The sequence below is a fragment of the Corvus kubaryi genome, unplaced genomic scaffold (assembly GCF_017639235.1).
Source record: "Corvus kubaryi isolate FWS band 111438036 unplaced genomic scaffold, C.kubaryi_AGA036_p1.0 37272, whole genome shotgun sequence".
Lineage (NCBI taxonomy): Eukaryota > Metazoa > Chordata > Aves > Passeriformes > Corvidae > Corvus > Corvus kubaryi.
The window spans coordinates 1,008,154-1,035,981 of NW_024581084.1; the positions used below are offsets into that span (position 1 = coordinate 1,008,154).

Consider the following 27,828-nt stretch of genomic DNA (forward strand, 5'->3'; position numbering starts at 1 on the left):
TATCCTTGTCTAAACATCTTCCTGCACCTCTTTGTCCACTGTACCATAAAGCAGATATTTCCCTGTAAAAGGAAAACCCCTTGAGGATATTTTGATTTACTGGTTAAAAATGTACATGTAAGACAACACCTGCACCCAGGTGAGTTACCTCTTGTATCAAATCATTCTGAGGGATGCCCTTAATGGCAGCAAAGATGGAGAGGTTCTCCTCCACGGTTAAAATGTCAAAGTGGATGTCGGACTGGGGGCACACGCCCGCGATCTGCCGCACCTCCAGCATCTCGTCGATCTCGGACACTTTGTGCCCATAGACTGAGACAAACCCTAAAAAAATGAACACAAAAATCACAAAATGGTTTGGGTTGGAGTAGACCTTAAAGCTCATCTCATTCCAGCCTCCTGCCATGGGCTGGGAACTCTCCACTGGAAGGAGCGCTCAGCAGAGAGGGTTTTACAGCCCAGCGCGGACAGGAACTGCAAGCGGGCTCTTTCGGACTTTATCCAAAGATATGTTGATGAATCCTAAAATAACCACCAGGGTTATCAGCCTCGGTTTTACAGCAGGGCACCCCCAGCCCTGCACTCACCGTCTGTGGGGGGGCACAGCCCGCAGAGGATGTTCATCAGCGTTGTCTTCCCCGTGCCGCTGTGGCCCAGCAGCGCCGTGATCTGACCCTCGTAGATGTCAAAGGACAGATCTGCTCCCAGGGCACAGCGAGAGGAGGTGTCAGGGGCTGGATCCCAGCTCCCTGAGCCAGCTCCTGCCCCAGGGGTCCATCACATGCTCTTATGTGGGGTATCCATTCACACTCTGCCCCTGGGGGACAACTCACCCCATGGCCAGGCTGGGACGGTCCCGCACCCACTGTGGGGTGGCCACATTTCAAAGCCACCCAGGGAAAGGAGGTGAAAACATCAGGGAGGTGGGGCAGGGGAGATTAAATCACTACATGGGAGGAGAAGGAATTGGGGGTGATGCCAGCAGGCTTTTCTTAGTGATGGAGGGCTCATTTTTGGGGTGGCCTACTGTGACACCACTACTGTGAGACAGGACACACATGAACATGGCCTGGCATTCATGCTCCAGGGCCCCACCCCTCCAAAAGAAACCAAAACCAGCCTGAACTGAAACAGAAAAGATCACTCAGCAACTCAGCTACTGCTGCTCGGCATCCAACAAGCAGCTAAAAAGCTGAAATGCTCTTACTTCTGAGAGCCTCCACAGTTTCCCCCTTCTTCCTGAATGTTTTCTGAACACAGCTGATTCTGAAAGAAGACACATCATTGCATAAAATATTTCAGGACCTTTACATTCCATTTTGAGTCATCAACACCCAGCAACAATCACAACAAGACAACCAGACTGAAGTGGCACCAGATGTGTTAAAAACCCATCAAGGCAAGTCAAGACACAGGACAGGTTTTCCCCAAACTTTGCCCATCTCCACCCTGGCATCAGGAAGCTTTTCCTGGTCCCCTTCTAAGGTATTTCCTGTGATGATAAACTGAATTATTTCAAATCTGAGTCTCTTTCACATGGTGGAACAATGCACCAGAGGCTTCCCAAGCTAGGAAAGGGAACAGCTACTCCCCAGCAGTTGCACAATTCAACAGGAAGTCCCACAGACGTGACCTGGCTGTTAGCAGAACAGACTCCGAAGATGTGATTCCTGACAGCTCTTGATCAAAATTAGGTAGAAGAAAGAAGGAATTGTTCTTTTCAAGAGAGGTAAAAACCTTCCTTCCAGCCCTGCTGTTTCTCCAAATGAAAAAAACAACCAGTTTATCTGGATAAATCCATATCAAGGATGGATTTTGGAAGCCTCATCACCCTGAAAATGAGGACGATGAGAGAATTACGGAGGGTGAGTAATGGGGAAGAGAATAAGTACAAAAGACAATAAAACTGGCATGTGGAAAGGTGACAATACTGTGTGAAAATGCTGGAGCTGGTGGAGGGATGATGTGGAAAGAGTCCTGAATGGATGAATAATGCAACAACAGCCACAATGTTCTCGTGGGAATATCAGGATTAAAACTGGACTCCTGAACCTGTGGTGGATGCCCAAAGAGACCTGGGTGGTGTGGACAACACAAGACTCGTGCTGGTCACTAATCTCTAATATTTGAGAGCAGTGGAGCCAACCAGGAGTGAAGATGCAGAGTTCCCCATCTCCCATGAGGACACACCACTGGAAAATGATGGAAACAAGGGCTGAAAGGAAAACATTGAAAACAACAACTGAGAAACCCCAAAAAGCACAGGACAGCCCAGATGCAAGACAAGAGGTGGCACAAAGCATGGGACAGCAGGTGACAGTGTGGACATTATTTCCTTTCTTTCACCCTCTTGCATGTGGCCGCTGGGTAAAACCACCATGAAATTCCTCTCTGGCCTAGGAGAACACCACAGCCTTCCCACAAACCCAGAATTCCGCTTTTTCCTCTCAAATGGGCGTTACCAGGAACTGAACCCTCCCAGCAGAGCTGGCGTTCCAACATCTGCAACCTCTTACGGCACCCGTGGCCTCAGCGAGAAGCTGAGGGAAGGGAAAAGCAGCAGGGCTGGAGAGGGCTCCAACAGGGGAGCACAGCCCACAAAGCAACCCTGTCCCTGAGCCTGGTGGTTTATCCTTGGATCCACGTCCCTGAGGACAGGGATTCACTGTGGAGGGCTCTCTGCAATGCACACCACACGCCGTTTGAATCCGAGGAGCGGAAAGCCAAGAGTGATTTTCAAGCTGCACACTAAAATCCAGGTGACCTGCTCATCCTCAGGCAGGGCAGGGACTGTACCTGATGGCTTCTTTTCCCTGAAATTCCGAAGGCACAGGCTCCACAATCTCACTGAAGCTCAAGCTGCCGTTGACGCTGCTCTCGTACAGCTCCTTGTAGTTTTTCCGGTGCTTTGACCAAAACGAGGGTTTCATGAAGAAAAAGGGCGTGCGGCGCAGGCCAAACTCCCCTGGGTGACAGGACATAAGGAATTCCTGAGCAGCAACCACAAATATCCCTCAGCTTTGGGGTTCCAGCTCCTCCTGTAGCCAGCCCACACCCCTGTTCCTGAGCGATTTCCTCAGCCAAGTTTCCATTTAAGCCATGACTCCGCACTGCTGGCAGGCTCCACTTTTGCTGAGTATTTAAATAAAAGTGCAAATCTCCTCCTAGTCAAGAGAAATCCCCAGTGCTGAAAGAGCACTGACTTGAACATGGGAGAGAGGAAAGAGAGGGACTGGAGGTGAACAGAGCTGAGGGGCTTAAACAGGCTTTAATTGCAAAATTAACAACTTTATTCTGTGTTTCATGTTCAACTACTTCTGTCACAGGGACAGATCTGGAAGAGGCAGAGCAGTCTTTGATTTCCAACCCTCTAAGAGGAAATTGTAAAGGCTGAGGTTTTAGTTAACTCAGGAAGGAAGTTTTTCCTCTAGAAAGAGGGGAAAATTAAGCTTTTTAAGGCCATGGCAAAACCCCTCCTGACACATCACAGTTTTAACAGAATATAAATTATTTCAGCTGAAAGTGTAAAAATCTATGTGCAAACAGCATCACCTCCTTTCTCCACATCACAGGTGAGAGATGCCACCAGCCTGGGGGGCTCAGGATTTTAGGATGATCATCCCACAGCCCAGTTTTTGTCAGGAACATACCTGGGATAACCTGGTCAAGGTAGACAGCTACAAGCAGGTAAAAGATGCTGTCCAGCACCAAGAGAATCAGAGAGATGCAGAGCGGGTAAGGACCATCATTGATGTTTGCAAATGTTGCCCCATCCTCATAATCCTCCAGATGCATGACCTGCAAGGAGAGAGGGAGATGTCACACACCAGCAAGGCACAACAGCATAGTGCAAAACCTGGCAAAACCCCCTCAAAATAATGAGAAAGTGACTGAGATCACACAGGACACAAAGAATAACAGCTCCTTTACGGTGCTGGATGTTCAACTGCCATGAACAAAGGTGTTTTCCCCACCATCACCAGCTTATTAAAAATAAAATAACTATGTAAAAACCCCATCGAGGTTTGTTTGCAAGTGATCCACAGCAAACAAGCACAGTGAGGCTGCTGCAGGTGGGGATTTACCTGTGCAACACCAATCAAGAAGCTGCACTGGCACAAAGGGCTGAGGATCCACACGAAAGATTTGGGGAAATCCTCCAGCAGGACAATGTTGAGGCCCACAAAGCCAAAAACCAGAGTTGCCAGGAACTCTACTATCCCCACATGCTTGGACTTCTTAAACAGAGGCGTCAGCATCAGGGCAAAGAAAACCTGAGGGCAGAGGGGAAAAAACCAGGAAGGTACTGTAGTAGCAGTAGTAGTAGTAGTAGTAATAATAATAATAATAATAATAATAATAGTAATAGTAATATAGAAATGGTATAGAAAAACTAAGGGAAAATACCATAGTATTTTCTGATAATCATATAATTTCTGATTCTCTGATAATCATATAATTTTCCTGCTATAGTCACTCCAGCATTCACCCACACAGAATCCATGGAATCATTTTCTGTTGGAAAAGACTTTCAAGATCCAGTCCCACTGTTTCTCTTATGAACTCAGACAGGCAATTGGCTATAGAAATATATTTATCATATATTTTTGTATCATTCTCTGACCTTTAATTAGGGTTTTAGCATTACACTCTGTAGTAACAGGAAATGCTTTGAAGAGGACCTGGACTGCAGAATGGTTCTGTGCAGGGTTCAGAACTCAAAACCTGGTGAGTATAAACTCAAATATTTCAGGAAGGAAAGGCATTTTTCATAGTGATGGGTGACACCTGTACAACATCCTAACAACAGAGGAGAAAACCCGAGGAAGGGATGGGACAGCTCGGATTCCCAGCACTGCTCAATCCTACAGAAGCAACACTGGCCCCAAATCCTTTGGCAGAGAGAACATGATCAGGTGGGAAGGGAATAAAACCCCCATGGGATGGCTGAATTGCACAGGGCCAGGAATACTTACTGAGGAGACTCCATACAGGAAGAAAAGGAGGAATATGACAAAGGCACTGCTCTGGGGGAAGAGGGACGAGGCCGTGGCGATCACCGCCATGAGAATGGACATGACGAAAATCAGGCTCACGTAGAGCAGCACCCAGGACAGCCTAGGGAGGAAAAGGGGGGAAAAACAGAAAAAGGAACGAATCCCCAGCCACGCAAACAGCAAAACCCAGCACTCTTTAATATTCCAGACACTGCACCAAAGGCCAAGTGTGCCACAAAACAAGAGCCCCCCCCCAGTAAAAGAGCTGTTGTGAACATCCCTGGGACTGTTCTCGGCACACATCGACTCCCAGGACAGCCAGAGATGCACAATCAGGTGATTCACCTTTTTTTTTTTTTTAACTTGCATAATTAATTCCCTAGGGTAGGCAAAGGAGGGTAACAGAGTCATAGGTTTCAATAATTCAAGAAATTCTGTTTAAAATTTAATACAGCCATCATTCAGGGCACTGGGCAGGGTAACAAAATCCTGCTCTTCTGAAAAACAGAGCTGCGAGTCTGTGAGCAGCTCTGACCTCAGCAAACAGGGGTGGTTTGTGTACAGGTAGCAAAAAATGACACGTTTCCTGTGAAATGAGTAAAAAAAATCATTCCAACCACCCCAGGTGGCTGTTTCGGTGCAGATGTGAAAACCCTGCAGGAAAGGGCAAAGCAAAACCTGGTTTTATCTCTTCAACTCTCAATGATTTCAAATTAACACATCATTTGAGAGAAAAATAAAATATTCTATTTCCCAGGACGATTTTTCATCAGGGTGAGGAAACAATTGAAAACCTGTTGCTGAGACTGCTCTGGCATGTTAAAATTATAGAGTTGGGTTCACTTAATTATGTGCCAGGCTGCAGGTTACCTGTTGAGCTTCTAGGAAAGGAGGTAGGGAGCCAGAAATATTTAAAAACCTCCATAAAAATCTCACACATGATGAGGCTTAATCGCTCTAAGCCTGGCATAGCTATACATGAATAAATACAGCAGGATCTCTTATTAAAATATTCATATTTTCATGATACGTCAAGTGTCTCTCTGTTTGATTTTACAGAATATCTCAGTTTTTGGTTGTTTTCAGTTAAATACTGAAAACAATTTAAGAACTGACAGGTGAGATTAAAGAGGTTTCCTAGAAATAATTTTTTTAGTCTTTCTTTACATATACTTTCTTTCTTTTTCCTTTTATAAACAACACGTCACACCAAACACTCACATACCAGAAGGCAGCGTCATGGAGTCCCAAAATTTTCAAGAACTCCTTCAGCTTCCTCTCCTTTTCTGCCACGATGTGAATTGCCAGATAATACCCAAAGGGGGAGAAGGCAATCACCAGGTAAATTAAAATGATTGCACGAGGGAAATTATCAATTTCCACCACAGCAGCCTCTCCCATAACCATGGCTCTGGTCAGCTGCAGCTGCTCCCAAACTGAGTGATTTGTCTTCAGCTGAAAGGAAGAGGAGGAAGAGTTTTTTTCACATTTTTCCTGATTTTTCAGCCCCATCCCAACCACTGTCTCCACCCCTGCTGGCACGGGGAGATCTGGAGACCCCAAAACCTTCCTGACCCCAAATCCCAGGCCAAAAGCAGGGAAACTGGAAAACATCCGAATGCCTGGAGATAAAATTAGCAAATGTGAAATTTCTGTCACTTAAAAAGATGGAATTTGCTGTCACCACAAGCGGGATGAGGGGACAGAAATCGGGGAAAAATTGCTGAGCAACACCGACACCAAAACAAGGCAAACCCTGCAGCCCCTGTTTGGAGTGGCATTTCGGGGTGAGCTCTGTGGAGCCTTTGTGCTCTGAGGAGCGTTGTGCGGCATGTTCAGGTTCATCTGGATGAAAATGGAGTCAAACATCCTCATTATCCAACCCCACAGGACTGGGGAAATCCTCGACAAAACAGTCCTGGACAAAACACAGCCAAACCCACCCGGAGACTTCTGCCTTCTCATCAGATCCCAGGTGAGTTCTGGCACAGCATTTCCCAGGATTAACAGGCAGATTAAGCAGCCAGAGCCTGGGCAGCCCCTGGATCTGCCCTTCCTTGGGGTGAGGATGGGATTGGATGGGGTTTTCCCAGCCGTACCTGGATGATGGCGGTGTCGATGCAGGCCTGGAGCGCCGTGAAGCCCGAGCTCCAGTAGGTCACTGACTCGCAGCTCTTCCGCAGGCTGGAGCACGTGGCTGAGGGAAAAGCAGGGAATGAACATCCTTAGGATCCCTTCCAACCCAGGCCACTCCAGGATTCCACGTTAAAATCCCAAAAATCAGAGTTCCAGCTGCTCTGTTCCCAAGCCATCCCTCACACTGCTGCAAACCACCTCCACAAACCAATACATGCACACCAGGCCAAAAAAAAAAGAAAAATATGGAATGATTTCCAGCTTATTCCCTTGCAGGGCACGCAGATTTACCTCTGGATTCCGTATAGATGGAGGACATGGCGATGGAGTCGTGGAACCTCAGCTGGTAGGACATGGAGTCCTTGAACACCACCCCCACGAAGTTGGAGGGTTTGAGAAAGCTCGCCTCTTCCAGCTCCTCCTCACTCAAATACTCCTCAGTGATCAGGCCTGGGAGATGTTAATTAAGAAATTATCCAGTTTTTATTTAGTCCCTGGCACAGCAGGGAATAAAAACGTGCAACACTTTGAAAGAAGCATCAAGTATCATTAGTGACTTATTGGGGTTTGGAGACCCTTCCAACCCAAACCATTCCACGATTCTTTGGTATCTATAATTATTTTTGCCACAGGGAGGGAAATACTCTGGTGAACAGACACTGCAGGGGTTCAGCTCAGCACTGCAGGGTGAGTAATGCACATTTAGCCCAGAAGTTTTCCTTTTCCCCCCCATTTTTTGCTGCTCCCGCAGTTTCTGCGCCCCAATCCTTTGTTGGCTGCCCCAGGGTTTATTCCCAGCACTTGCCAGGAAAGGCAGATCGATGGTGCAGATGGATAAATCCATCAAAACGTGGTATTTCTGTCACTGAGCTCGGCGGAACATGGGAAGAGAAGAAAGAGTTGTTTGCTCAAAGGATCTGAGGAATGTGCAGATGTGGGGCTGGGCTGTGGCTCCAAGGTGATTATGAGGGATGAAAAGCATAAAGAAAAGAATCAAAGACCCCAAACTAAAAAAAGAAACAGAGCAGGTTTGGAGAAATAAGTTCTTATTAAGTGTGAGGTGTGCAGGAGAGCACTAGAGAAAAAGAAGGAAAAAAGTAAGGAAAAAAAAAAGGGAAAAAACATAACAAAAGGGAAAAAAACCCCAAACAAATGGGGAAAAACTCCAAACAAATGAGGAAAAAATGCAAACAAATGAGAAAAAAAACCCCCAACAAATGGGAAAAAAACCCCAGACAAATGGAAAAAAATAAACAGAAAAACAGGAAAAACAAACAAGGAAAAAACCCAAACAAATGGAAAAAAACCAAAAACCAGTAAGTGGGAAAAAACAAAGAAATATGCAAAAAACAAACAGAAGAAAAAACCAGGAAAAACCAAAGAGGGGAAAAAAACCCCAAACAGGGAAAAAAGAAACCCCAAACAAACATGAAAAAAAAAAACCTGGGAAGAAAAAAAAGGAAAATTTATTTTAAAAGAAGAGGTGACAAAGTGTTAATGGGAATTAGCATTTAAAATAAATTAAAAATGCTGCTGTGATTGTGACGCCAAGATAGAAAACAACCGCCAACCTCCCCTGAGTTTGCCCCAGGATGTCACAGGACAGGGATCAATCAACCCCAGAGCTGCTTTTTTTCTTGTGGCCTCCTCAGGAATGGAAATCACTTTGAAGTGGCAGTGCCAGAATTATTTTACGTCAGGAAAAAATCCCCAAAACCAGCAAAAAACCCCCAACACCTTCACAGTCCCTCCTCTGGAAAATAAAGACTTTTCCTATTGGCAGCACCCTTGAGCTCCCCCTTCAAACACAAGCTACAGCAAGAGATATGAGGGGAAAACCACAAGATTTAGGGTTGGAATACCATCCTCAAAGTTATCAAAAGCCACTTTCTTCATGATTTCCCGAGCCATGGGTGTGGGTGGCGTGTACCCGATGACGAAGTTCACCAGCACCGAGGTGTGCAGCAGGCCCAGGTCGGTGTTGGCCACCTCATCATATTTCCTATGAGGGTGCATCATGCTCATCAGGATCAGCCAGAACAGGAAAAACAGCGGGAAAAGCACCTCCTGCAGCAAAAAGAAAATTGGAATATTTTGAAGCACAGCCATAGAAACAAAACATTCCTGAAGCTTGTCCTGCACGCAGCTCAAAGGAGGGGCTGAGTGCAGGGTCTGGGCAGCAAAACTCCCGGAAAGTTTTCAGTGCTGCAGCGATTCTGATGCCAAATCCTCGCCTGGCTGCAGCAGGGTTTCAATCCCAGGCATTAGTAACTCAAGAAGCCATGTGAAGGCCCAAAGGGATCATTCCACAAGCTTTAAACATCTGCAAATTCCTGCTCGAAACAAAAGCTGTGAGCCACTGAAGGAGCCCAGCCAAGCACTGCAAGGTCTCTTCCTCCCCTCAAAATTCATCTTAAAGTGTCATCAAATCATTTACACCCCAGGCTGAACTGGTAGAAAAGATAAAAATATCTTTTGGGGAGGTCTGACCTTGCTTTTCTGTGTGGTTACAGCTGTAAAAGGTTTTAAAAGTGCACTGAGCTGGCAATATTCAAGGATATTTTAAATAATATATTATTATTTATATGATATATATGTATAATATATACTACAATGTATATAAAATATTAATGACTACATCAACTAATATTTACTAATAAATTAATATACTCTGTAGATGTATTCTTATACATATATATAATTTAATATTCAAGGCTATTTTCTGGATAAAGCCTTACATATTAGAACACTTTTTTAACCAAAGGGCTACAAAACACCTTCTGAAAAAGCCTATTTCACCCCAAAATCCAGAGCAGATCATGAAGCTTCATAAACATCATGATAAAACCGAGTTTTGCCTCCGATTTGGGAGTTATTTAAACACAGGATAACCGTGGATGTGCTGGAAGCAGGAGCCAAGGACTCATCCCTTACCTGGACACTGCTTTTCTTAGTCCTGCACTTAATAAGACAATTCTTGAACAAGAGAGCTCGGGTTTGCCTCCACACTCCTGCTTCTCTTGGAGCAGCCGGTGCCATTTTTCAGGACTGGTGTGAGAAAAAAATATAGACCTTTATTAAATGACAAAATAATTTCCAAAGCCAAAGCCAGGCAGTTGCAGCATTTGGTGTCTCCTATTTTTATATTTTCACAAGAATTTTTCATTTTCAGTTTTTCATCTCTTAATGCCTTCTCATACACGTTATGTGCCTGTCATGTGGAGAAACTGGCAGTGCCCACTTGGACTGAGAGAAATGGGGAATCCAGCTGGGAATCTGGGCAGAAGGTGCCTCAGGATGCCACCCCTCCACCCAAGGGCAGCACCAGCTCTAGGCCAACTCAGTAGACCTGACTTAAGCTGGGCTTATTTTTCTCCATGTAAATCCCAATCCCAGATATCTCTCTGGGAGCACGATTCCAGCATCCGTGGCGGGAGCTGAGGGCAGGCGGCCAGAGCAGCGAGAGCAGCGCCAGCTGCCCCGGGCTGTGCAATTGGGCGTGAGTAACCCCCTTCCCCGCTGGAGCAGGGCCAGCAGCGCCGGGTCCCCCCTCGCTCTGCTGGAAGCCTTCCATCAGCCCGGCTGCACAGCCCAGCAGCGCTGCCCGCGAGCTCCGGGCAAGGGAAAGCCAACGGAGCTCAATGGAAAATGCTCTTGCAGGAGATGCCATCCTGCACGTACCTGGCGAGGGCTGGGGAGCTGGGAGGGTTCTCTCCTGGGTTCTGCCGCCCTTTTTGCTGCCTGAGGTTGGGAATCACGGGTCAGGCTACATCTCCCTCTGCTTCCTCAGCTGGGAATGTTGGAACATTTCACCTGCGAAGGTGAAACAGAACCATGAGCTGCTCAGCAGGGACAGCAGAGCACCAGGGCAGGTGCCACAAACCCCACCTTCAGCAACACCTACACACCACCGGTGAAAAACTGAGTGATTCCTCCACCCTTCAGTCAAAACACAGTGGCGAATGCAGGAATTTATCCATTTTCCAGGCTTTACAGCTCCCAGCATTCATTCCAGAAGCAGGCTGATGTTCCTGGTGCCTGTGTACAGCTCTGGTTTCTCTGTTATCTGTCAGACACCACATGGCTCAAAGTTCCTTCCCTGGCTGGGTTTCAATAGGGAAATCTCTTTTTGGAGCACAAACATCACCTCAGTAACGGGACACAGGAAGTTCTTGAGATGTCAGCACCACCATAAACTCAAATACACAAATACTTTATACACAGAGCCTGTCTGAGCATGGCAGGGATGAGAGGAGGGAAAAGGGGCTAAAAGGAACCAAATCCCTGCTCCCAGACTGGCTCTGGGGTCCTCCCTGGAGCAGCGACCCCTGGAAGCACAAGGGAAGTGGGATACAAGTGCTCATCACTGGAAGAGAAGCTCTGGGAAGGGATCCCACCTCCAGCCTGGAGTGCTGCCCTCACCCTGAGTCTACTTCAAAAATAAAAGCAAACTTTGAAAAAATACATATTTTGTCTGGAAAAAAAAAAATCCAACCACAAAATGCTTTAACACCAAGCTGTGATAGCAACCAAGCCCTGCAGGAAAAAATGAGTACAACTCCTCTGGATATTTTGGGCAAGAAATGTTTCCCAGTGATAGCGGAGTGTTTGAAAAATAATCAAAAGCAGCAGTTCTTGCTTACAGATCATGAAAATCACTGTGCTTCTCCCCTCTGCTCACAGCATGCCCTGAAGTGCCACCGTTTGCACATTCCAAGAGCACTCCCAGGAACAGAAACTCCAGAGGTCCCTCCTCAACAGCACACAAGGGTCTAACCCAGCAACCCCTTCCCTCAGCCACAATATTTTAATTAAATCCCCAAAACTGGCAAAGATGATTTAATGAGATTCAATCACCAGTGCCAGTTACTGTTCCTCTAATTATTTTCTCTCCACTTGTAAAACCCAAAATACTCCCACATCTCCACTGGAACTCTGCCATGCTTTCATTTACATCACGTAGGTTGGAGGAAGGGTCATTTCAAGAATGTTAATTAATTTTTCATATTACACCTGCCACCTCCACGTAAGCCACAGAACGATGAAGGACACTGAAGAAGCATCACTTGAACGGTGAAAATTTGGATTTGGGGGAGAAAAAACCAACCCAAATCCTCTTTGAAACTCCGGATGAAGAAAATGAACACAGAGGCTGACCAGAGGAAGCTGCCAAGGCATTTAATTGAGCAATAGCAGACAAAATGAAGATACTCTCAACCTGTGACAATCCTCCCCAATTTAGGCACTGTCTTGTGATTTGTGCTGACACGGGAAGCGGGTGACACACAAATGCTTGTGGGCATCTCAGTCAAAGCTATCTCAAGGGAATGGCTGGGTTTGTGCTTTAATTCCATATCAGAGATGCCAGCGCTTCTTAAATAACGCTCAGATGATACTCGGGAAGCCTCCCCTCCCTTCCCCCGGCATCAACCTGGCAACGGGCTTTAAAGGTCACATGGCGATTTAGTGCTGCACATCACGTTCTCCTTGTCTTCGAGCCAAAAAAAACCCCAAAAAACCCCACCAGAACCCAAACGAGGAGTGTCAGCCTCAGCTAAATGAGCTGCGGCTCGAGGCAAAAACAATTTATCAGTGAACAAGCCCCGCGGAACGGCGAGGAAATGAGATTATTGATCTTGCTGCTACAAGACAACAGCCGAGATGGTACTCAAGCAAAACTCTGATGTGCTCTTTGCTGCGCTTCAATTATTTAAATTGCGAGTATAATAACATATAACAACATGCTTCATGTAGTAATTTAAAAAACAGGCTGAATGTTCTCCCTTATCTGAATTTTTCTCCCTTATCGGAATTTTCTCCTTTATCAGCCCCATGGGGAACCCCCGCCCTGCCCGGGGCTGCAAATCCCTTCCCTCCAAACTCATCTCTGTTTCCCTGCGGGGACAAGGAATGACACGGAGCAGAGGCGGGTCTGGCTCTCCCCGCACGGCTCCCGCAGCATCTCCAGCATCCTTGAGCATCCCTGAACATCCCCGAGCATCCCCAGCATCCTCCTGCATCCCTGAGCATCCCCAGCATCCACCTGCATCCTCTGAGCATCCCCGCCGCGCCCCAGCCCCGGGGACCCCCGCGTGTCTCAGAGGGAGGACGCTCCTGCTTTTCACATCTCCCTTTCCCCCCCCGCTAAATCCCTGGAAATGCGGTTTTCTCACCGTTCGGCGCCCGGCCCCGCCGGCCCGGCTGCCCCAGCCACCGGCACTCGCGGGCAGTGACGCGCACCAGGTGCAGCCCAACTCCTCCTCTTCCTCTCCGCTCCTTCCCCTTCCCGTCCGAGCCGAGCCGGGAGGGGCCGGGCCCGGCTCCTGCCACCGCCCCGCGGCCCCGGACCGCCCCCTGCGCCGCGGAGCGCGGCCGGCAGAGCCCCGAGCCCCGCGGTGCCCCCGCCCCGCTCCCCGCCTTCCCCCCGGGCCGCTCCGCAGTGCCGGACACCTCCCTCCTATTGACATTCCTCCGCTCCCGGGGACAGCCCCGCTCCCGGGATCCCCCTTCCCTGCCAGGGACTCCCCTCCCGAGGGCTCCATCCTCCGGGTGACTCTTTGCCTGCTGGGCACCCCCTCCCTAGCACCCCGTCCTCCAAGTGATCCCCCTTCCCAAGGATTCCCTCGTCCCAGGGACCCCATTCTCCCGGTGAACCCCTTATCCGAGGACCACCTCCGGAGGAGGAGGACGCTGCTCTCCGGGTGACCCCGTCCCTCCTGAGGACCCCTTTTCCAGGGACCCCATCCTCCGAGTGACCCCCCCCTTCCTAAGTACCCCAATCTCTGGGTGTTCCCCCATCCCAGGGACCTCCATCTTGTAGGTGGCCTCCCCTTCAAAGGACCCCCCGTTCCAAGGATTCTCTCCCCCTTGTGACTCCATCCCTCCTGAGGACCCCTTTCCCAGGGACCCCATCCTCCAGGTGACCCCCCCCTTCCTAAGGACCCCAATGTCTGGGGGGCCCCCCTTCAAGGGACCCCCTCTCCCCCCCCCCCCCCCAAGGATTTTCTCCTCCGAGTGACCCCATCCCTCCTGAGAACCTTCCTCCCAGGGACCCCATCCTCTGGGTGACCACCTCTTCCAAGGACTCCAACCTCTGGGTGACCCTCCTCCCCTGACGAGGGACCTCCATCCTGCAGGTGACCCCCACTTCTCTCCTCCAGGTGACCCCATCCCTCCTGACAACCATTTCCCAGGGACCCCATCCTCCAGTGAACCCCCTGTCCGAGGACCCCAATCTCTGGGTGTTCCCCCATCCCAGGAACCTCCATCTTGAGGGTGGCTCCCCCTTCAAGGGACCCTCCCCTTCCAAGGATTCTCTCCCCCTTGTGACCCTATCCCTCCTGAGGACCCCTTTCCCAGGGACCCCATCCTCCAGTGAGCCCCCTTTCTGAGGACTCCAGTCTCTGCATGACCTCCCCCCCACCTCCATCCCCTGGATGGCCCCCCCTTCAAGTGATCCCCCCTTCCAAGGATTCTCTCCTCTGACCCCACCCCGATGCCTCTTCAGCCCTAGAACCACAAACCAAACGAGATTAAAATGAGGAATAAAGTGGTTACCGTTTACTGAAGGTCCCCCAGGCGCGCTTGTGGCTGAATGCACACATGGGACAGGGCTTCGACACTTTTATAAGTTCAGCAAATTAGCATAATTGATGAGAATCCCCAATTAGAAGTACAGTTAATGAAATAATTCCCCTCTTGGTTCGGTCCCCTACTGAAGCCTCCCCCTCGCTTCCAGCCCCATGTTGTTTGTGTCTAAATACAGGGGAAAGGGACGTGGCCTTGGTTCGCTGAAGAAGCAAGATTAGAAGGGGATTCCAGGAATGTGTTTGTCTCACAGAGCACTGCAGTTGGCTGGGAAACTGAGTAACTGGACCACTGTAGTCTGCAGAGCTGTGAATGTATGAAAGATACATCAAAACCAACCATTTTTTGGCATCAATCCCTCCTGAGGACCTCCCTCCCAGGGACCTCCATCCTCCAGGTGACCACCCTTCCCAAGGACTCCATCCTTTGTGTGACCACCTCTCTTGAGGATCCCCATCCTCTCGGTGACCCCCTTTTCCAAGGCATCCCCCCCTCCAAGGACTCTCTCTTCCTGAGGACCCTATTCTCCAGCTGATCACCTCTCTTGAGGACCCCCATCCTCTGGGTGACCCTCTCCTCCAAGAGACTCCCCCCTTCCAAGGATTCTCTCCTCCTGAGGACCCCATTTTCTGTGTGACCACCTCTCCTGAGGACCCTCCTCTCTGGGAGACCCCCTCGCAGGGAGCCCCATCCTCCAGGTGACCCCCTCCTCCAAAGGACCCCCTTCTCCAAGGTTTCTCTCCTCCTGGAGACCCCCTTCTCCCAGTGACCCCCCCCCCTTCCAAGGATTCTCTCCTCCTGGGGACCCCATCCCCTGTATGACCCCCCCTCCCAGGGACACCCCCTCCTTTCTGCAGCCCCCATTCCTCAGGGACACCCCCCTTCCACCTCCCAGCACAACCTTGCTGGGGAGCAAAGGAAAGGGGCTGGACATATGTCCTGGGGACCTGGAGCTTTAAGGTTGGGCAGGAGCTACCTCACTCCATCCCCTGCTCCCGGCTCCTGCTGATGCCGTGAAGATTTTTGCCTTTTCTTTTATACCCCTGTTATACCTTTTTACAACTTCTGTATTCCTGGTGCTTTTTGCCTCCATTCTTGGACTTGTTTGTCAAGCTAAGAGACTAAACATTTTAGAATCTTCGTAGCTAGGGATCAGTGTGCCCCAGAGCCCAAGGTCCTCTCCAGAACACATTCTGTAAACCAAGATAGAACCATCCAGGGGAAGGTTCCTTGGGGAGGGGGGCTCACTTGAGCCTCTCATTGGGGAATCTTTGATAGATCTGCTAATTAGTAAAACCTATAATGTTATACCCGATCTTTGGGGGCACACTCGGCGGGCTGCATCTCGATGCACATGACCTGGGTGTGTGCACCTAAGGATCCTTAAAGATAAATAACAAGGTAAAATCCCTTTTCCCCTTCTAACCTCCTTCTAACCTCCCCCTTCTTGATTTTAAGACCAGGAAAAGGCATCACTGCCTGCATCCACAAGGTCGCCAGGATTTAATTACGTTACCCAAGATATAATTAAGGCATTGAAAATGCTGCCCTGAATACCAGCACTGAATCCCTGCCATTTGCAGGTGGGTGCTGGTTTCCTGATGCTTCCCACAGAGTTATTCCCCCTCTGGAGTCCCTGTCACCCTCTGGATGGGGCTGAGTCCGTGAGCAGCCTTTTGCTGCCATTGGGATGTGACCAACCCTACTGAGTGTGTGTTCATCGCCCTGTTCCCATCGCTGAGAGCACAATCCCTGCACAACCCGACGGGCTCTGCTTCCCTGAGCACCTCCTGTGAGCTGCTGGGAGAGGCTGAGCTGAGCAGGAATCCTGAATCCTGCTGCAGGGACGCTGCTCAGGAAAACACCCTGCAGCTCCTGCTCCAGCACGGATTCACTGCTCGGATCCCAGCAGGGGTTGGGAATTCCTTGTCTGGGCTGCTTTGAGCACGAGCATCACGCACAGCAGCGACCAAGCTCTGTAACCACAGCAGGAGCTCCACGTGTTTTTCTTGGAAAATGGAGCTCAGGACACTGTGTCCTCAACTGGAAAGAAGAAAAGGATGTCACAGCATGGAATTAAGTGGAAAGCACTGTTTGCACGCGGAGGTGTCACAGCCATGCAGAAGCCTTTGCATTCCCTCCTTCACCCACAGCAATGGTTGGGAATATCCAGGATTGAAGCCCCAGCCTGGTCCCAGGGCCCTCGTTAGGCACAGGCCCCCACAGCAGCACAAATCTCATGGAAACTTCCTTTTTTTCATTAGTTCCCACCTTAACCAAGAGTATTAGCTCAAAGGACTCTAATTAAATAATTGCCTAAAGAATACTGAGTAAATACAATGACATAACTACAGCTTCAATAAAAAAACCCCTAAAGCTTCTTATCTTCATCCATCAAGCATTAAACACAATAGAATCCTGTCTGGGGCTGAATTCTTCTGGTCACTTTGTTGTGGTCTCTGTTTATACTTCAAAAGTTTTAACTGCTCATATTCATGTTCTGCTTCTTCCTGGCCTGTGGAAGGGGTTGGAATGAGATGGTCTCTGAGGTCCTCTCCAACTCAAACCACTCCATGAATCTGTGATTTTATGCTCTACTTGGCAAAGTTTGTAATTCTTTGGAGTTCAGGGTATTTTAGCCAACAGAAGAGGTTGCTGTGAACCTCTTAAGCTTCACAGCAACAGTCCCCCAGGACAATTCATAGCAACAAAATGTGAGGAGTTTGCACAAAGCGGGGCGGGGGTTTCGTGTAAGGGTGCTCTGAAACATCTGTCTGTGTCATTTGGGAGGAAAACATCCCCTAAGATGTTCCCATCAAGTGGGTGAGACACTCCTGGCACTGAGAGCTGCTGCAGCCAGGGAAACACCAAACAGAATCAGCAGCTGAGAGTCAAACCCAGCCCAAACCACAGGGAGAGAACCTCCAGAAGTGTTAAACCTAAAGCACTGCACTGCTTTTCATCTTCAAAGCACCTTCAAACCAGCAGCTAATTAATTTTTACAGCAGCCCTGTGTGCTCAGGTGCCTCGAACATCATCTCTGTTTGTAGATACAAAGAGCCAAAGGTGATGGAATGTGTTGCAGACCAAAAGGAGTCTGTGCTGAGGTGGAGGTGGGTGCTGTGTTTGCACCACAAACCTGTCCGTGTTACACTTCCAAGGAAAAAGATTTAAAGACAAAGAGGAGAATTTAATCTCTTTAAGTGGAACAGGGATCTAAACAACTCCACGAGGCACCAAATGATGGCAACTTCCAGTGGCTCCAGGTGCAACGAGGCTGAGGGAGTTGGGGCTGTTCACGCTGGAGCAGAGGGAAATTTCTCCAGTTCTCATCACTTTGGGCTGACGGAGTCTGTGCACCTCACCAGGAGTTCCAGAGCCACAGCAGCACATGTAGAATGGCACTTCCTCCCTGCCAGGCCGGGCCATTTCTTCCCCTTTCTGTTTAAAGGATCTCCTTCCAGGGCTATTTCACTGGGAGTTGTGCACAGGTGCTCACCTCAAACAGGATATTACGGGAGCGCAGTGCAGTGCACTGCAGTGGGAATGCATTAGTTCATCCAGCAAGGAAACATGACTGGCTGAATTTCCTTTCTTTCATTTCTTTCTATCTGTGACTCAGCCTTTTGAAAATAAAGAGAAAAAAAGAAAAAAAAAAAAAGCATTAAAAGCACAAAGGACTGCTCCCAAATTCTTTGGTGCATCCCTGCTCATGCTGAGGGAAACCTTCTGCGCTGGATGTGGAGCAGAGCAGGAGGGAGGTGCCTCCAGCAGGGCAGGCTCTGCTTCCTGCAGTTAAATTTGGGAGGTTCTGTGCTGTGCAGAGAGGGCAGAACAAGTTCAGTGTGGAGACAACAAAAAAATGGCCAGAGATGGAATATTATCCTGGGATTTCGGGTTGGTGGATGCGGCCCTTCCACCCCTCTGGCTGGGAAGAGCACGCCTGCTCCGACTGCTCTTCCCAGTCAGCAGAGCCCTTTCAGGAAGCCCAGGAATGCTGGCATGATTCTGTGCAGTGATGCAGAAGCTGCAGGTAAACAGCTGCTCTTTCACAGCTTCTTTTTTCATCAAAGCTTTTGCAGAGTTCTTTGGGAGCCAGAGGCCCATCACAGAAATTGCTCGGATTCAAATGCAGATAAAACCAAATTATTTTATATTTTCCTTTGGAGTTTTTAGCCAACTCGAGCCCTGTTCCTGCCCATATCTTGTGGCTGTTGAGATCTCTTTTTCTTGTGCACACAGCTGGTTCAGGCACTGGCTGAGGAGATCTCCTCCACATTTTCTGGAAGTGATGTGTTTGCATCAATAAACCTGTGGATAAGCACAAGGATGATGCATTTGCATCCTCTACAGCTCCGACTCCCTGCCAGGGAAGCCCTTCAGCAGGAATTCAGAGCACCTGATTAGGAGGCCTGCCTCTTTCTGGGAGCTGGAAAGAGACTGAAATAAACTGTGCAAAACCCAACTTCCTCCAGCGTTTGCTGCTCCAAGGCTGCAGCTGCACCAAAGTGTGAAAAAGCCGAAGTCACCAGCTGCTGGACACCAAAAACCTCCTGGTGCTCAGACCCAGGGCATGATTAACAGGTACAATTTATCCCTGGATTTAAAGAAAAGGGCTCAAAACGCAGCTGAGAACCACAGCATTTTGCACCTCTAGAAGTGGTTATGCAAAATTCAGTTCTTTAGGAGTCAGGTTCTCTCACACCATGCAGGACACAGATTTTACTCCGTGCCCTCACCCACCTTCTGGAACAACATCCAGACTGACTCAGAATAAAATTTCATAAAAGAAATTTCAATCTTGGCCTAAGACTTGGCACAGGGAGTCCCAGCCCAGAATAGATTTTTACGGGAAGTTAGAAACCTCTGGGAACAAAAAAACCCCCAAGCTTTAAACTGAAGCATCAACAGAGCCTCAACAAGAGCCGTGCCAGCAGCTCAGTGCACAATATATACATTGTATGCAGAGCATATAGAATGCCATAATTACAGCCAGATGGGTGCAAACATACATTCACTCTGGCCATGAGTAATACCTCATGAGTGCAGAAAAAAAGAACCCAAATGCCTATTTTAAATCAGCAGAGTTTGGAGGGGGGAAAATGTGACCCATCCCTGGTGGGGATGTGACAGAAAATGAGTATTTTTCATCAGCATTGCCACTGTGCGTGGAACCGTCCCCTGCAGCCACTTGTCCACCTCCAGCTGTGTTCCCTTCCCAGAGGTTTTCCTGGATGGATTTTGAAATATGATTTCCTGTTTTTAAAAAGGCCCTGCCTGGCTCTGCACACTCCAGGTATCCATGTCAGTGAAAGGAAGAGATGTTTCCTGCTGCCATCCCAATAAAAAGATCCCTTCAGACAGAGGTGCCACTTATCCTTGTTTGGCACTGGAGCTGCTCAGCCTCATCCCACCATGTTTTAGAACATTTTTGCACTGGATTCCTCCTCTTCTTTCCTCTCTCTGGCTGCTGGTGAGGCCTCAGCTTCCATCCCTAAATGTCCGGGTTTCTCCTTGCTTTGCGTGTTCCGTACTGGGAGTTTTGAGGCTGGCTGGGACCCCAACATTGCATCCATACTCAAAACATCATTCTGCACCCCCGGGGATCCAGAGCAAGGAGCAGTTTATGACTGAACCCTTGACTGAGTTGTCGAATGAACCTGCAGCTCATTTTGCTGAAAAAAAATCAGCTGGAATGAAGGAGTTGGGGACAACCAGTGAGAAACAAAGTCCTAAGCGCAGAGCAGTGCCCCAAGGTGAAAACCTCCCCCCAGATCCCAAATCCCAAATGCTTGCATCTTCCAGGACTGAAGGGTGCAGGGCAGGGGACTCAAGGGATGGCTGAGGCCACATTTCCACCCAGCCAGCAGTGGCCCATGCAGTGTCACCCAGCAGTGCCACAGCTCCAGCTCACCGGGGTCCTGCCCCAGCTCTCCTGCCTGGGAAGGAGGGAAATCCCTCCCCAGACAGGGGCAGGCTGGCTGGTGGTTACTGAGTGGGATTTAAAGATGTCTTGGCTTCAGGGGAGCCTTGATGGGGTCATTTAAAGATCCCTGGGAGCAGCACAGGCGGTGCTGCACCCAGCCTGGTGAAGGGGCTGGGCAGAGTTTAGGAGAGTTTGAATTCCTTTTCTTGCTCCTGGCTTTGGGATGGAGTCACTGGGCATTCAAACAATGCCTGGTGAGCGACCTGCAAATGTTGAACCCACGGGCGCTAAAGGTGATGGGACTGACCCTGAAAGGTGAAGCATCCAGCTGCCCCTGGCTGGGCTGAGCAGGCACAGGGCCCTGAACAGAGAGCCTGGAGCTCGGGATGTGACCCAGAGCCAGCCCTGAGAATCCAGCAGATACAAAAGGGCTGCACTAAGTGCTCCCAGGAGCCCAAAGGATGCATTTGGGTCCGTTACTGCACTGAAGCACATGCAGAATCTGTTCCACGCAGAGAGAGGAGCAGGCAGGGCAGAAAGCAGCAAATGCAAACTCTGAAAAACCTCAGCAATGTTTGCAGCACTAAAACCCACGCCAGCAGCATTAAAACCACCACACTCAGCTCGGTCCCTCTGTGACAGCCCCCGAGTGTGACAGAGAGATGGCACCTCTGACGTTCTGCAGGGACATCTCTGTGCAGCAACACAGCAAAAAAGGTCACCACGAAACAAAGATGTAGCTGGTAAAATCTCGGGCTTTTTGTAAGAGACAAAACCATCCCCAAGAGCAGGAATGCAAGGCTCAGAGCGAGGGACAAGCAGTTTAAGACAGGCCATATAAAAACACGTTTTCCCCCAGCCCCCAGATCAATGATTTTGGAGGTGTGAGGCTGCTTTAGTTCGTCTGTGCATTAATTGCGTGTTTTTCTAAAACTTTAAAATTCCTACCTGGCTCTCCACCTCTGTCTCTCGTCTTCAGGTTAACACACACAGACATCCCCCTCACCCTGATGCCATGAAGATTTTTGCCTTTTCTTTTATACCCCTGTTGTACCTTATTTACAACTTCTGTATTCTTAGTGCTTTTTGCCTACATTCTTGGCCTTGTTTGTTCAGCTCGGAGACTCAACATCTTAGAAGATTGGTAGCCAGGGATCAGTGTGCCCCAGAGCCCAAGGTCCTCTCCAGAACACATTCTGTAAACCAAGATAGAACCATCCAGGGGAAGGTTCCTTGGGGAGGGGGGCTCACTCGAGCCTCTCATTGGGGAATCTTTGATAGATCTGCTAATTAGTGACACCTATAATGTTAAACCAGAACTTTTGTGGGGGGTCATTGCCGTGGGCATGGAGGTGCATTTGATCTGGACGTGTGCACCTAAGGATCCTAAAAATAAATACCAAGGTAAAATCCCTTTTCACCTTCTAACCGTGTATGACTCTTGATTTTAAGACCAGGAAAAGGCATCAACCCCTCCTGGAAGAGTGTGCTTGACCCATCATTGTTGTCCAGCCAGATTTATGGCTCTGAAACCTCATTATTATTAAGCTGAAAGTCATTTTTATTTACTGGCCTCTGCCTCTTTTATGAGCTGCACATACATCTTGGGTCATTTTATCCTCACAATTCCCTACCTACCCAGCCATGAGGGGAAATTTTACCTACATCCCACCCTGTGTGTGCTGGGGCAGCACAGTTTGTTTCACTACTGAGAATTCCAAGCCCTCCTGGGCTTTAATCCATCTCCTCATGATCCAGGGTGGAAAAATGTGCTGGGAATTAAGGGCTGCAAGAGGAGAGGCAGGAGGAGGAGGAGACTGAGGAAACTCAGACAAAAGGTAAGATGGGGCTGAGCTCCCAGGGCCTGTGTTTGGCTTTAAATTCCTGCAGGCTGCAATTCCCGGGGAACAAAGGAATGCAGGATATCAGGCAGCACCATTCAGACCCTGAGGAGCAGATGGTGCCTGCTGCCATCAGCAGCTCGTGCTCAGCACAGCTCATTGTTTCTCACCTCCTCTCTCCCCACAGCCGAATTCTCCTCCCCAGCATCTGCACCCTCTGTTTGCTTTGGTTTTTCTTGGGGCTCCTTCCCCAGACATCCCTTGGGAATGTCCCTTTTCCCAGCTGGTCCCTCTCGTATTGGAGAACTTCCTGCAGTTTGTTCATCCTCTGTAGCAGAGAAGAGGAACTGTCCTTGTCTTCTGCCTTGCCTGCTCTCCCATGGCTTTTAGTGTCATTATGCCCCATGTCATTATTAGTGTCATTAATGCCCTTTAGTGTCATTATTCCAATTATTTTTAATTTTCAGCTTTAATTTTCCCGTACCAGGAGCATTAGGGAATGGCTGAATTCTCCTGCCCAGCTGTTCCGAGGGGACTGACCACTACCTGAGCTAAAAATAATGAGAAATTTCATGAGGTTCTCTCCAGGGGATGGGATCACACTTGAAAATGTCATTGTCCCATTGTCTCTCACAGGACAGGCCAAGCCAAACCTCGCTACACTCGTCCCAAATTATCCTTCCTTCCCCACAGTTCCCATTCCCATGAAGGGAGGAGATGGCTGGGAGCAGAATAATCTAATAAAAACACAAATGAGAACCAAAGAAACTGAAATAGCCACTGGATCCTCCAGCACAGGAGCTGCTGCAGCCTGTCCCACCTCCTGCTCCATAAAGTTCAATCACCAAGCTCCTCTGCTTGATCTCTCCATCTGCAAAGTGCATCGTTTTTGGGAAAACCAGGACTTCTGACTGTCCCTGCACAGGGCTGTCATCCAAAATACACAACAGCTTCAGAGCAATAGCTGTGGCCCCTTCACACCTCATGACGCACTGGGAAAATCCTGATTTGAGCCCCAGATCCTGCTCTTGGTGTTCAAGGATGCACCAGGAGGTACCACAGATGTTCTGGACACAGTTTTGCTCCTGTTTCCCATCACCTATGATTGTAACAGCTGAAAATCACACACAAGCAGCGTCTGAATCCTCCAAATAATTCCCAGTGAAGGGGGATGAGCCAGGGGAAAGCATCCCCCTCCCCAGCGAGAATCCGGGATATGGAAACAGCCTCTGGCAATGGTTCTGCAAGAGGGAAGCAGGAGAATCTGGGGACGCTGGAGCTCTCTGCTGTTTGTGGACAGGACTCTGGGATTAATTTTTGGCCCAGGAGTGAGCGCTCACACAAACACTGACACTGAAGCCTCCAATTGTGTTTTCCCTGGACAAACCCAGCACATGACTCCGCTCGCCTCCCGAGCGCCCTGACCAAAGCCAACGCTGGAAACAACCTCGGGTCTGAAACAAACAACATTTCGGGGCAAACCTTCCCTTTGCAGACACAGGAGATTTTTTCAGCAGCGAAACCACAGAAATTGTTTGTCCAATTTCTCTGCAGCAAATTTGTTCCCTAGCAATGAAGGAGCGAGCTGGGAGAAGGAATAAATAAATCAGAACTTGTAGAAAATTCAAACTACCGTAGGCAGGGAGTATTAGAGAATAAAGTTATGGCCAGACCCAGATGTAGAAACTGGACATCTTCAGTCAGCTCTGCAGTAGCTCCCCTTCCCTTCGCCTTCCCCTTCCCCTTCCCCTTCCCAAGATGGGGACCCGAGCCTGTCACTGGACAGGAGGAGGGTGAATCCCACCTGGACAAGGGAGATCTGGTCACACTGTGTGCAGAATTTAGATTTTAATAAGAAAAGGCTCTGTGAAGAGGAAACTGGAAGGTGAAAGGCCGGGCACTGTGCTGGAGCAAATGGGAACAACAAAGGTAATAAAGTGTTTTGGAACCACTTGATTTGGATATAAGGAAGAGGTGTTTTTACAATGAGGATGGACAGACAGAGAAGCTGTGCCTGCCCCATCCCTGGAAGTGTCCAAGGCTGGGTTGGACAGGGCTTGGAGCAACCTGGGATAGTGGAAAGTGGCAGGGGTGGGATGAGGTGCCCTTTAAACCTCCTTCCCAACCCAAACCACTCTGACTCAGAGCTGGCAGCACCCAGTCCACAGCTCCAAGTCCAGCCCTATGCCCATCCTGTCACCCTGTGATGTCCCCTGTCGGCTCCAGGGCAGAGGAGGGCATTGCACAGGGCTGGGGGAAGCTGCAGCCCTCACACCTGGGGACAACCCCCCAGTTTGGGGTGACACTGCCATGCCTCCCCCCTGCCCTGCCCGGTCCTGCTGCAGCCTGCCAGGACTCGTCCTCCAGCCCAACCTCCCACACCCTCCTGCCCTGCACACACCAACCACTCACGGGATGGACAAGCCTCTGCAGGTCCCAGCTCAGCCTAAACCCCTGAAAATCGGGAGAAAATTCTCCTGGGCCTTAGCAGGGCACTGTGCAAGGGTGCCCTAATCCTGGGGAAAGCAGTGGGATCCTGATTCCAGGACATCTTTGGGAAGGGGAAACAGGAAAAACATAAAAAAGACACTAAAAAGTGACATCATGCTGTGGAGGGACACGGGGTTTGCTGGGCTGTCTGAGCTTGTGTGTGACAGGGACATCCCAGTGCGCCTGATGGCACCTGGCAGCCAGCAAGGGACAGGGCCAGTGCGCCGGGAAATGCTGGAGAATGAGGATTCCATCCTCTGCGGAAAATAATGCCTTGAACCTGTGTGAGGAGAGGGTTGGGGTGGATATCAGGGAAAGGTTCTTCCTGCAGAGGGTGGTCAGGCACTGGAGCAAGGAAGTGGTCACAGCTCCAAGCCTGCCAGAGCTCAAGAAATATTTGAACAACTCTCCCAAGGACATGGTGACATTCTTGAGGTGTCTGTGCTGTGCCAGGAGTTGGATTCCATGATCCTAGTGGGTCCCTTCCACCTCAGGATATTCCATGATTCTATGAGAACAGCTGGGTTTAGATATGGCCCAGCGGTTGGGCAGTTCCAGCAGCATCTGAAATCTTCATGGAAACCCAAAGGAGCATCCCTGAGCTGGCACCTGCGTGCAGGCTTGACCAACAGAAGTTTGTTACAAACATTAAAAGCCAGTTAAAAGCTGCAGCCTTGCCACATCACTTCATGGGACAAGATCTCAGGGTCCCACCACGATGCTGCTCCCAAAGCTGCCATTTCTGATGTGTGAGTGTAGGGTTTGTCAGCATTTCCATGGCAAACCCCTCATTTTGGGATTTATTCCTTGGCTGTAAGGATTTGCTCGAGCTGAGTGTTTGGCAGGAAGGACCACGACCATTTCCCTTGATGCCTTTTCCTGGTGTTAAAATCAAGAATCAAACATGGTTAGAAGGGAAAAAGGGATTTTACCTCAGTATTTATTTTAAGGATCCTTAGGTGCACCATGTCCAGGTGGAATGCGCCAAGATGCACATTGCAGTGCACAGTCCAAAAGATCTGGTATAACATTATAGGTGTTACTAATTAGCAGATCTATCAAAGACTTCCCAATGAGAGGCTCGAGTGAGCCCCCCCTCCCCAAGGAACCTTCCCCTGGATGGTTCTATCTTAGTTTACAGAATGTGTTCTGGAGAAGACCTTGGGCTCTGGGGCACACTGATCCCTAGCTACGAAGCTTCTAAAATGTTTAGTCTCTTAGCTTGACAAAATAAGTCTAAGAATGTCGGCAAAAAAACCACTGAGAATAAAAAAGCTATAAAGAGGTTTATAAAAAGGGTATAAAAGGAAAGGCAAAAAGTCATCATGGCATCACCCTCATCCCTGAAGCCCTCTGAAAAGGAGGAATTACACACAGAGCCCTAATTGAGGGCTGCAGCTCCTTCAGACTTTGGCCCTTGCAGCCAAAAGTGGCAAGGCCAGGTGAGTGCAAGTTCAGTGCCTGGGGCTGGCTGGGAAAAGGAGGCACAGCCCCAAAATCAGCTCCAATGCACATTTTCCAGCCCAAGGAATGAGTGGCAGCACGGCTTTCACTCCCATCTATGCCCTCCATGCAACCTTCTCACTGGATTTTATACCTTCATCATCAGTATTTTGCCAGAGTGTAAAATACCCTCAGCACTAATTTAACTGTAAATGGGTTTGAAGTGCACATTTCTTAGCGCTCAGGTATTTTTATTACATTTTGTTTGTTTTCTCCCCATGTTCCTATAAGGAAACATTTAAATAATGGTAAACACTGCTTTGTGAAGGTCTGTTTTTTCCTTTCTCTAGGGATTTTTTCCAGAAGGGGGGTTCCTATGTGGCAAACGGGGTACCCATCTACCACTGCCCCGAGTTTCCCGTGTGGACAGTGTCCCCATCTCAGGGAAAGGTCACCAGATCAGGTCTATTGGCTCTTCCCATGGGAAACCTCCATGATCACCTCCAAACACACCCTGCTTGACTCAGGATATACTCATTCCATCTGATCTGGCTGCAAGGGGAAAAATGTAAAAACAGATTAAGCACTTGCTGATGGCAGGAAGACAGGCAGGGGCAGAGGGATGCAGGGATGCAGGCAGGGAAGCAGGCAAGGATCCAGGAACGCAGGGATGGATGCAGGGATGCAGGCAGGGATGCAGGCAGAGGTGCAGAGATGCAGCCAGCAGCACAGGGATGCAGGCAGGTGCACAGGGATGCAGGCAGAAGTGCAGGGATGCAGGCAGGCGTCCAGGGATGCATGTAGGGATGCAGGCAGGGATACAGATATGGATGCAAGCAGAGGCATAGGGATACAGAGAGGGATGCAGGGAGGGATGAAATTGGGACTGCAAGCATGGGCACGGGGATGCAGGTATGAATACAGGCAGGGGCACAGGGATGCAGACGGATGCAGACAGGGATGATATTGGGGCTGCAGGCAGGGGCACAGGGAGGCAGGCAGGCAGGGAGGGAGGCAGGAGCGCAGGGATGCAGAGAGGGGTGCAGGAAGGGATGGCAGGGGCACAGGGATGCAGGCTGGCAGGGGCACAGGCAGCGGGCAGACGCGGGGCGGGCAGGCGCTTCGCTTCGCTTTCTTTGGGGAAAGAGCAGCGCACGGGCGGAGCGGAGCGGCGCGGCACGGTACGATGTGAGGCAGGGCGATGAGATGCTGTGCGGTGCGGGGTGATCCGGAGCGATTTGAGGCGGTCTGAGGCGATCCAGAGCGGTCTGAGGCCATCGGAGCGGAGCCGAGCGAACCCCGCCGCCTTCCCCGCGCCCCCTGCCGGCGGCGCGCCCCGCCGGGGGGAGGCCGCGGGACTACATCTCCCATGCGCCGTTGCGGCGGCGCCGCGCGTGCGCGGTGCGGC

At 49.6% G+C, this 27,828-nt stretch overlaps 1 protein-coding gene across 3 annotated transcripts in view; it reads right to left on the bottom strand.

The window, feature by feature from the left end:
* Positions 1 to 14,876, bottom strand: part of ABCA5 (ATP binding cassette subfamily A member 5) — a 32,151-nt gene extending 17,275 nt beyond the window's left edge. The window contains exons 1-14 of one of the 3 annotated variants that reach the window (XM_042025510.1): positions 14,691 to 14,876; positions 10,815 to 10,946; positions 10,068 to 10,181; positions 8,996 to 9,200; positions 7,425 to 7,583; positions 7,097 to 7,194; positions 6,223 to 6,452; positions 4,977 to 5,118; positions 4,086 to 4,274; positions 3,651 to 3,798; positions 2,797 to 2,965; positions 1,208 to 1,266; positions 588 to 698; positions 149 to 324 (exon numbers count right to left, since the gene is read on the bottom strand). In XM_042025510.1, the coding sequence (XP_041881444.1) occupies positions 149 to 324; positions 588 to 698; positions 1,208 to 1,266; positions 2,797 to 2,965; positions 3,651 to 3,798; positions 4,086 to 4,274; positions 4,977 to 5,118; positions 6,223 to 6,452; positions 7,097 to 7,194; positions 7,425 to 7,583; positions 8,996 to 9,200; positions 10,068 to 10,172 (1,791 nt within the window). In that variant the 5' untranslated portion in view covers positions 10,173 to 10,181; positions 10,815 to 10,946; positions 14,691 to 14,876. Of the gene's footprint in view, positions 1 to 148; positions 325 to 587; positions 699 to 1,207; positions 1,267 to 2,796; positions 2,966 to 3,650; positions 3,799 to 4,085; positions 4,275 to 4,976; positions 5,119 to 6,222; positions 6,453 to 7,096; positions 7,195 to 7,424; positions 7,584 to 8,995; positions 9,201 to 10,067; positions 10,182 to 10,814; positions 10,947 to 13,306; positions 13,410 to 14,690 lie in introns of those variants that run through there. The other 2 variants (XM_042025509.1, XM_042025511.1) reach the window with 2 other exon arrangements.
* Between the last annotated feature and the right edge of the window lie 12,952 nt (positions 14,877 to 27,828).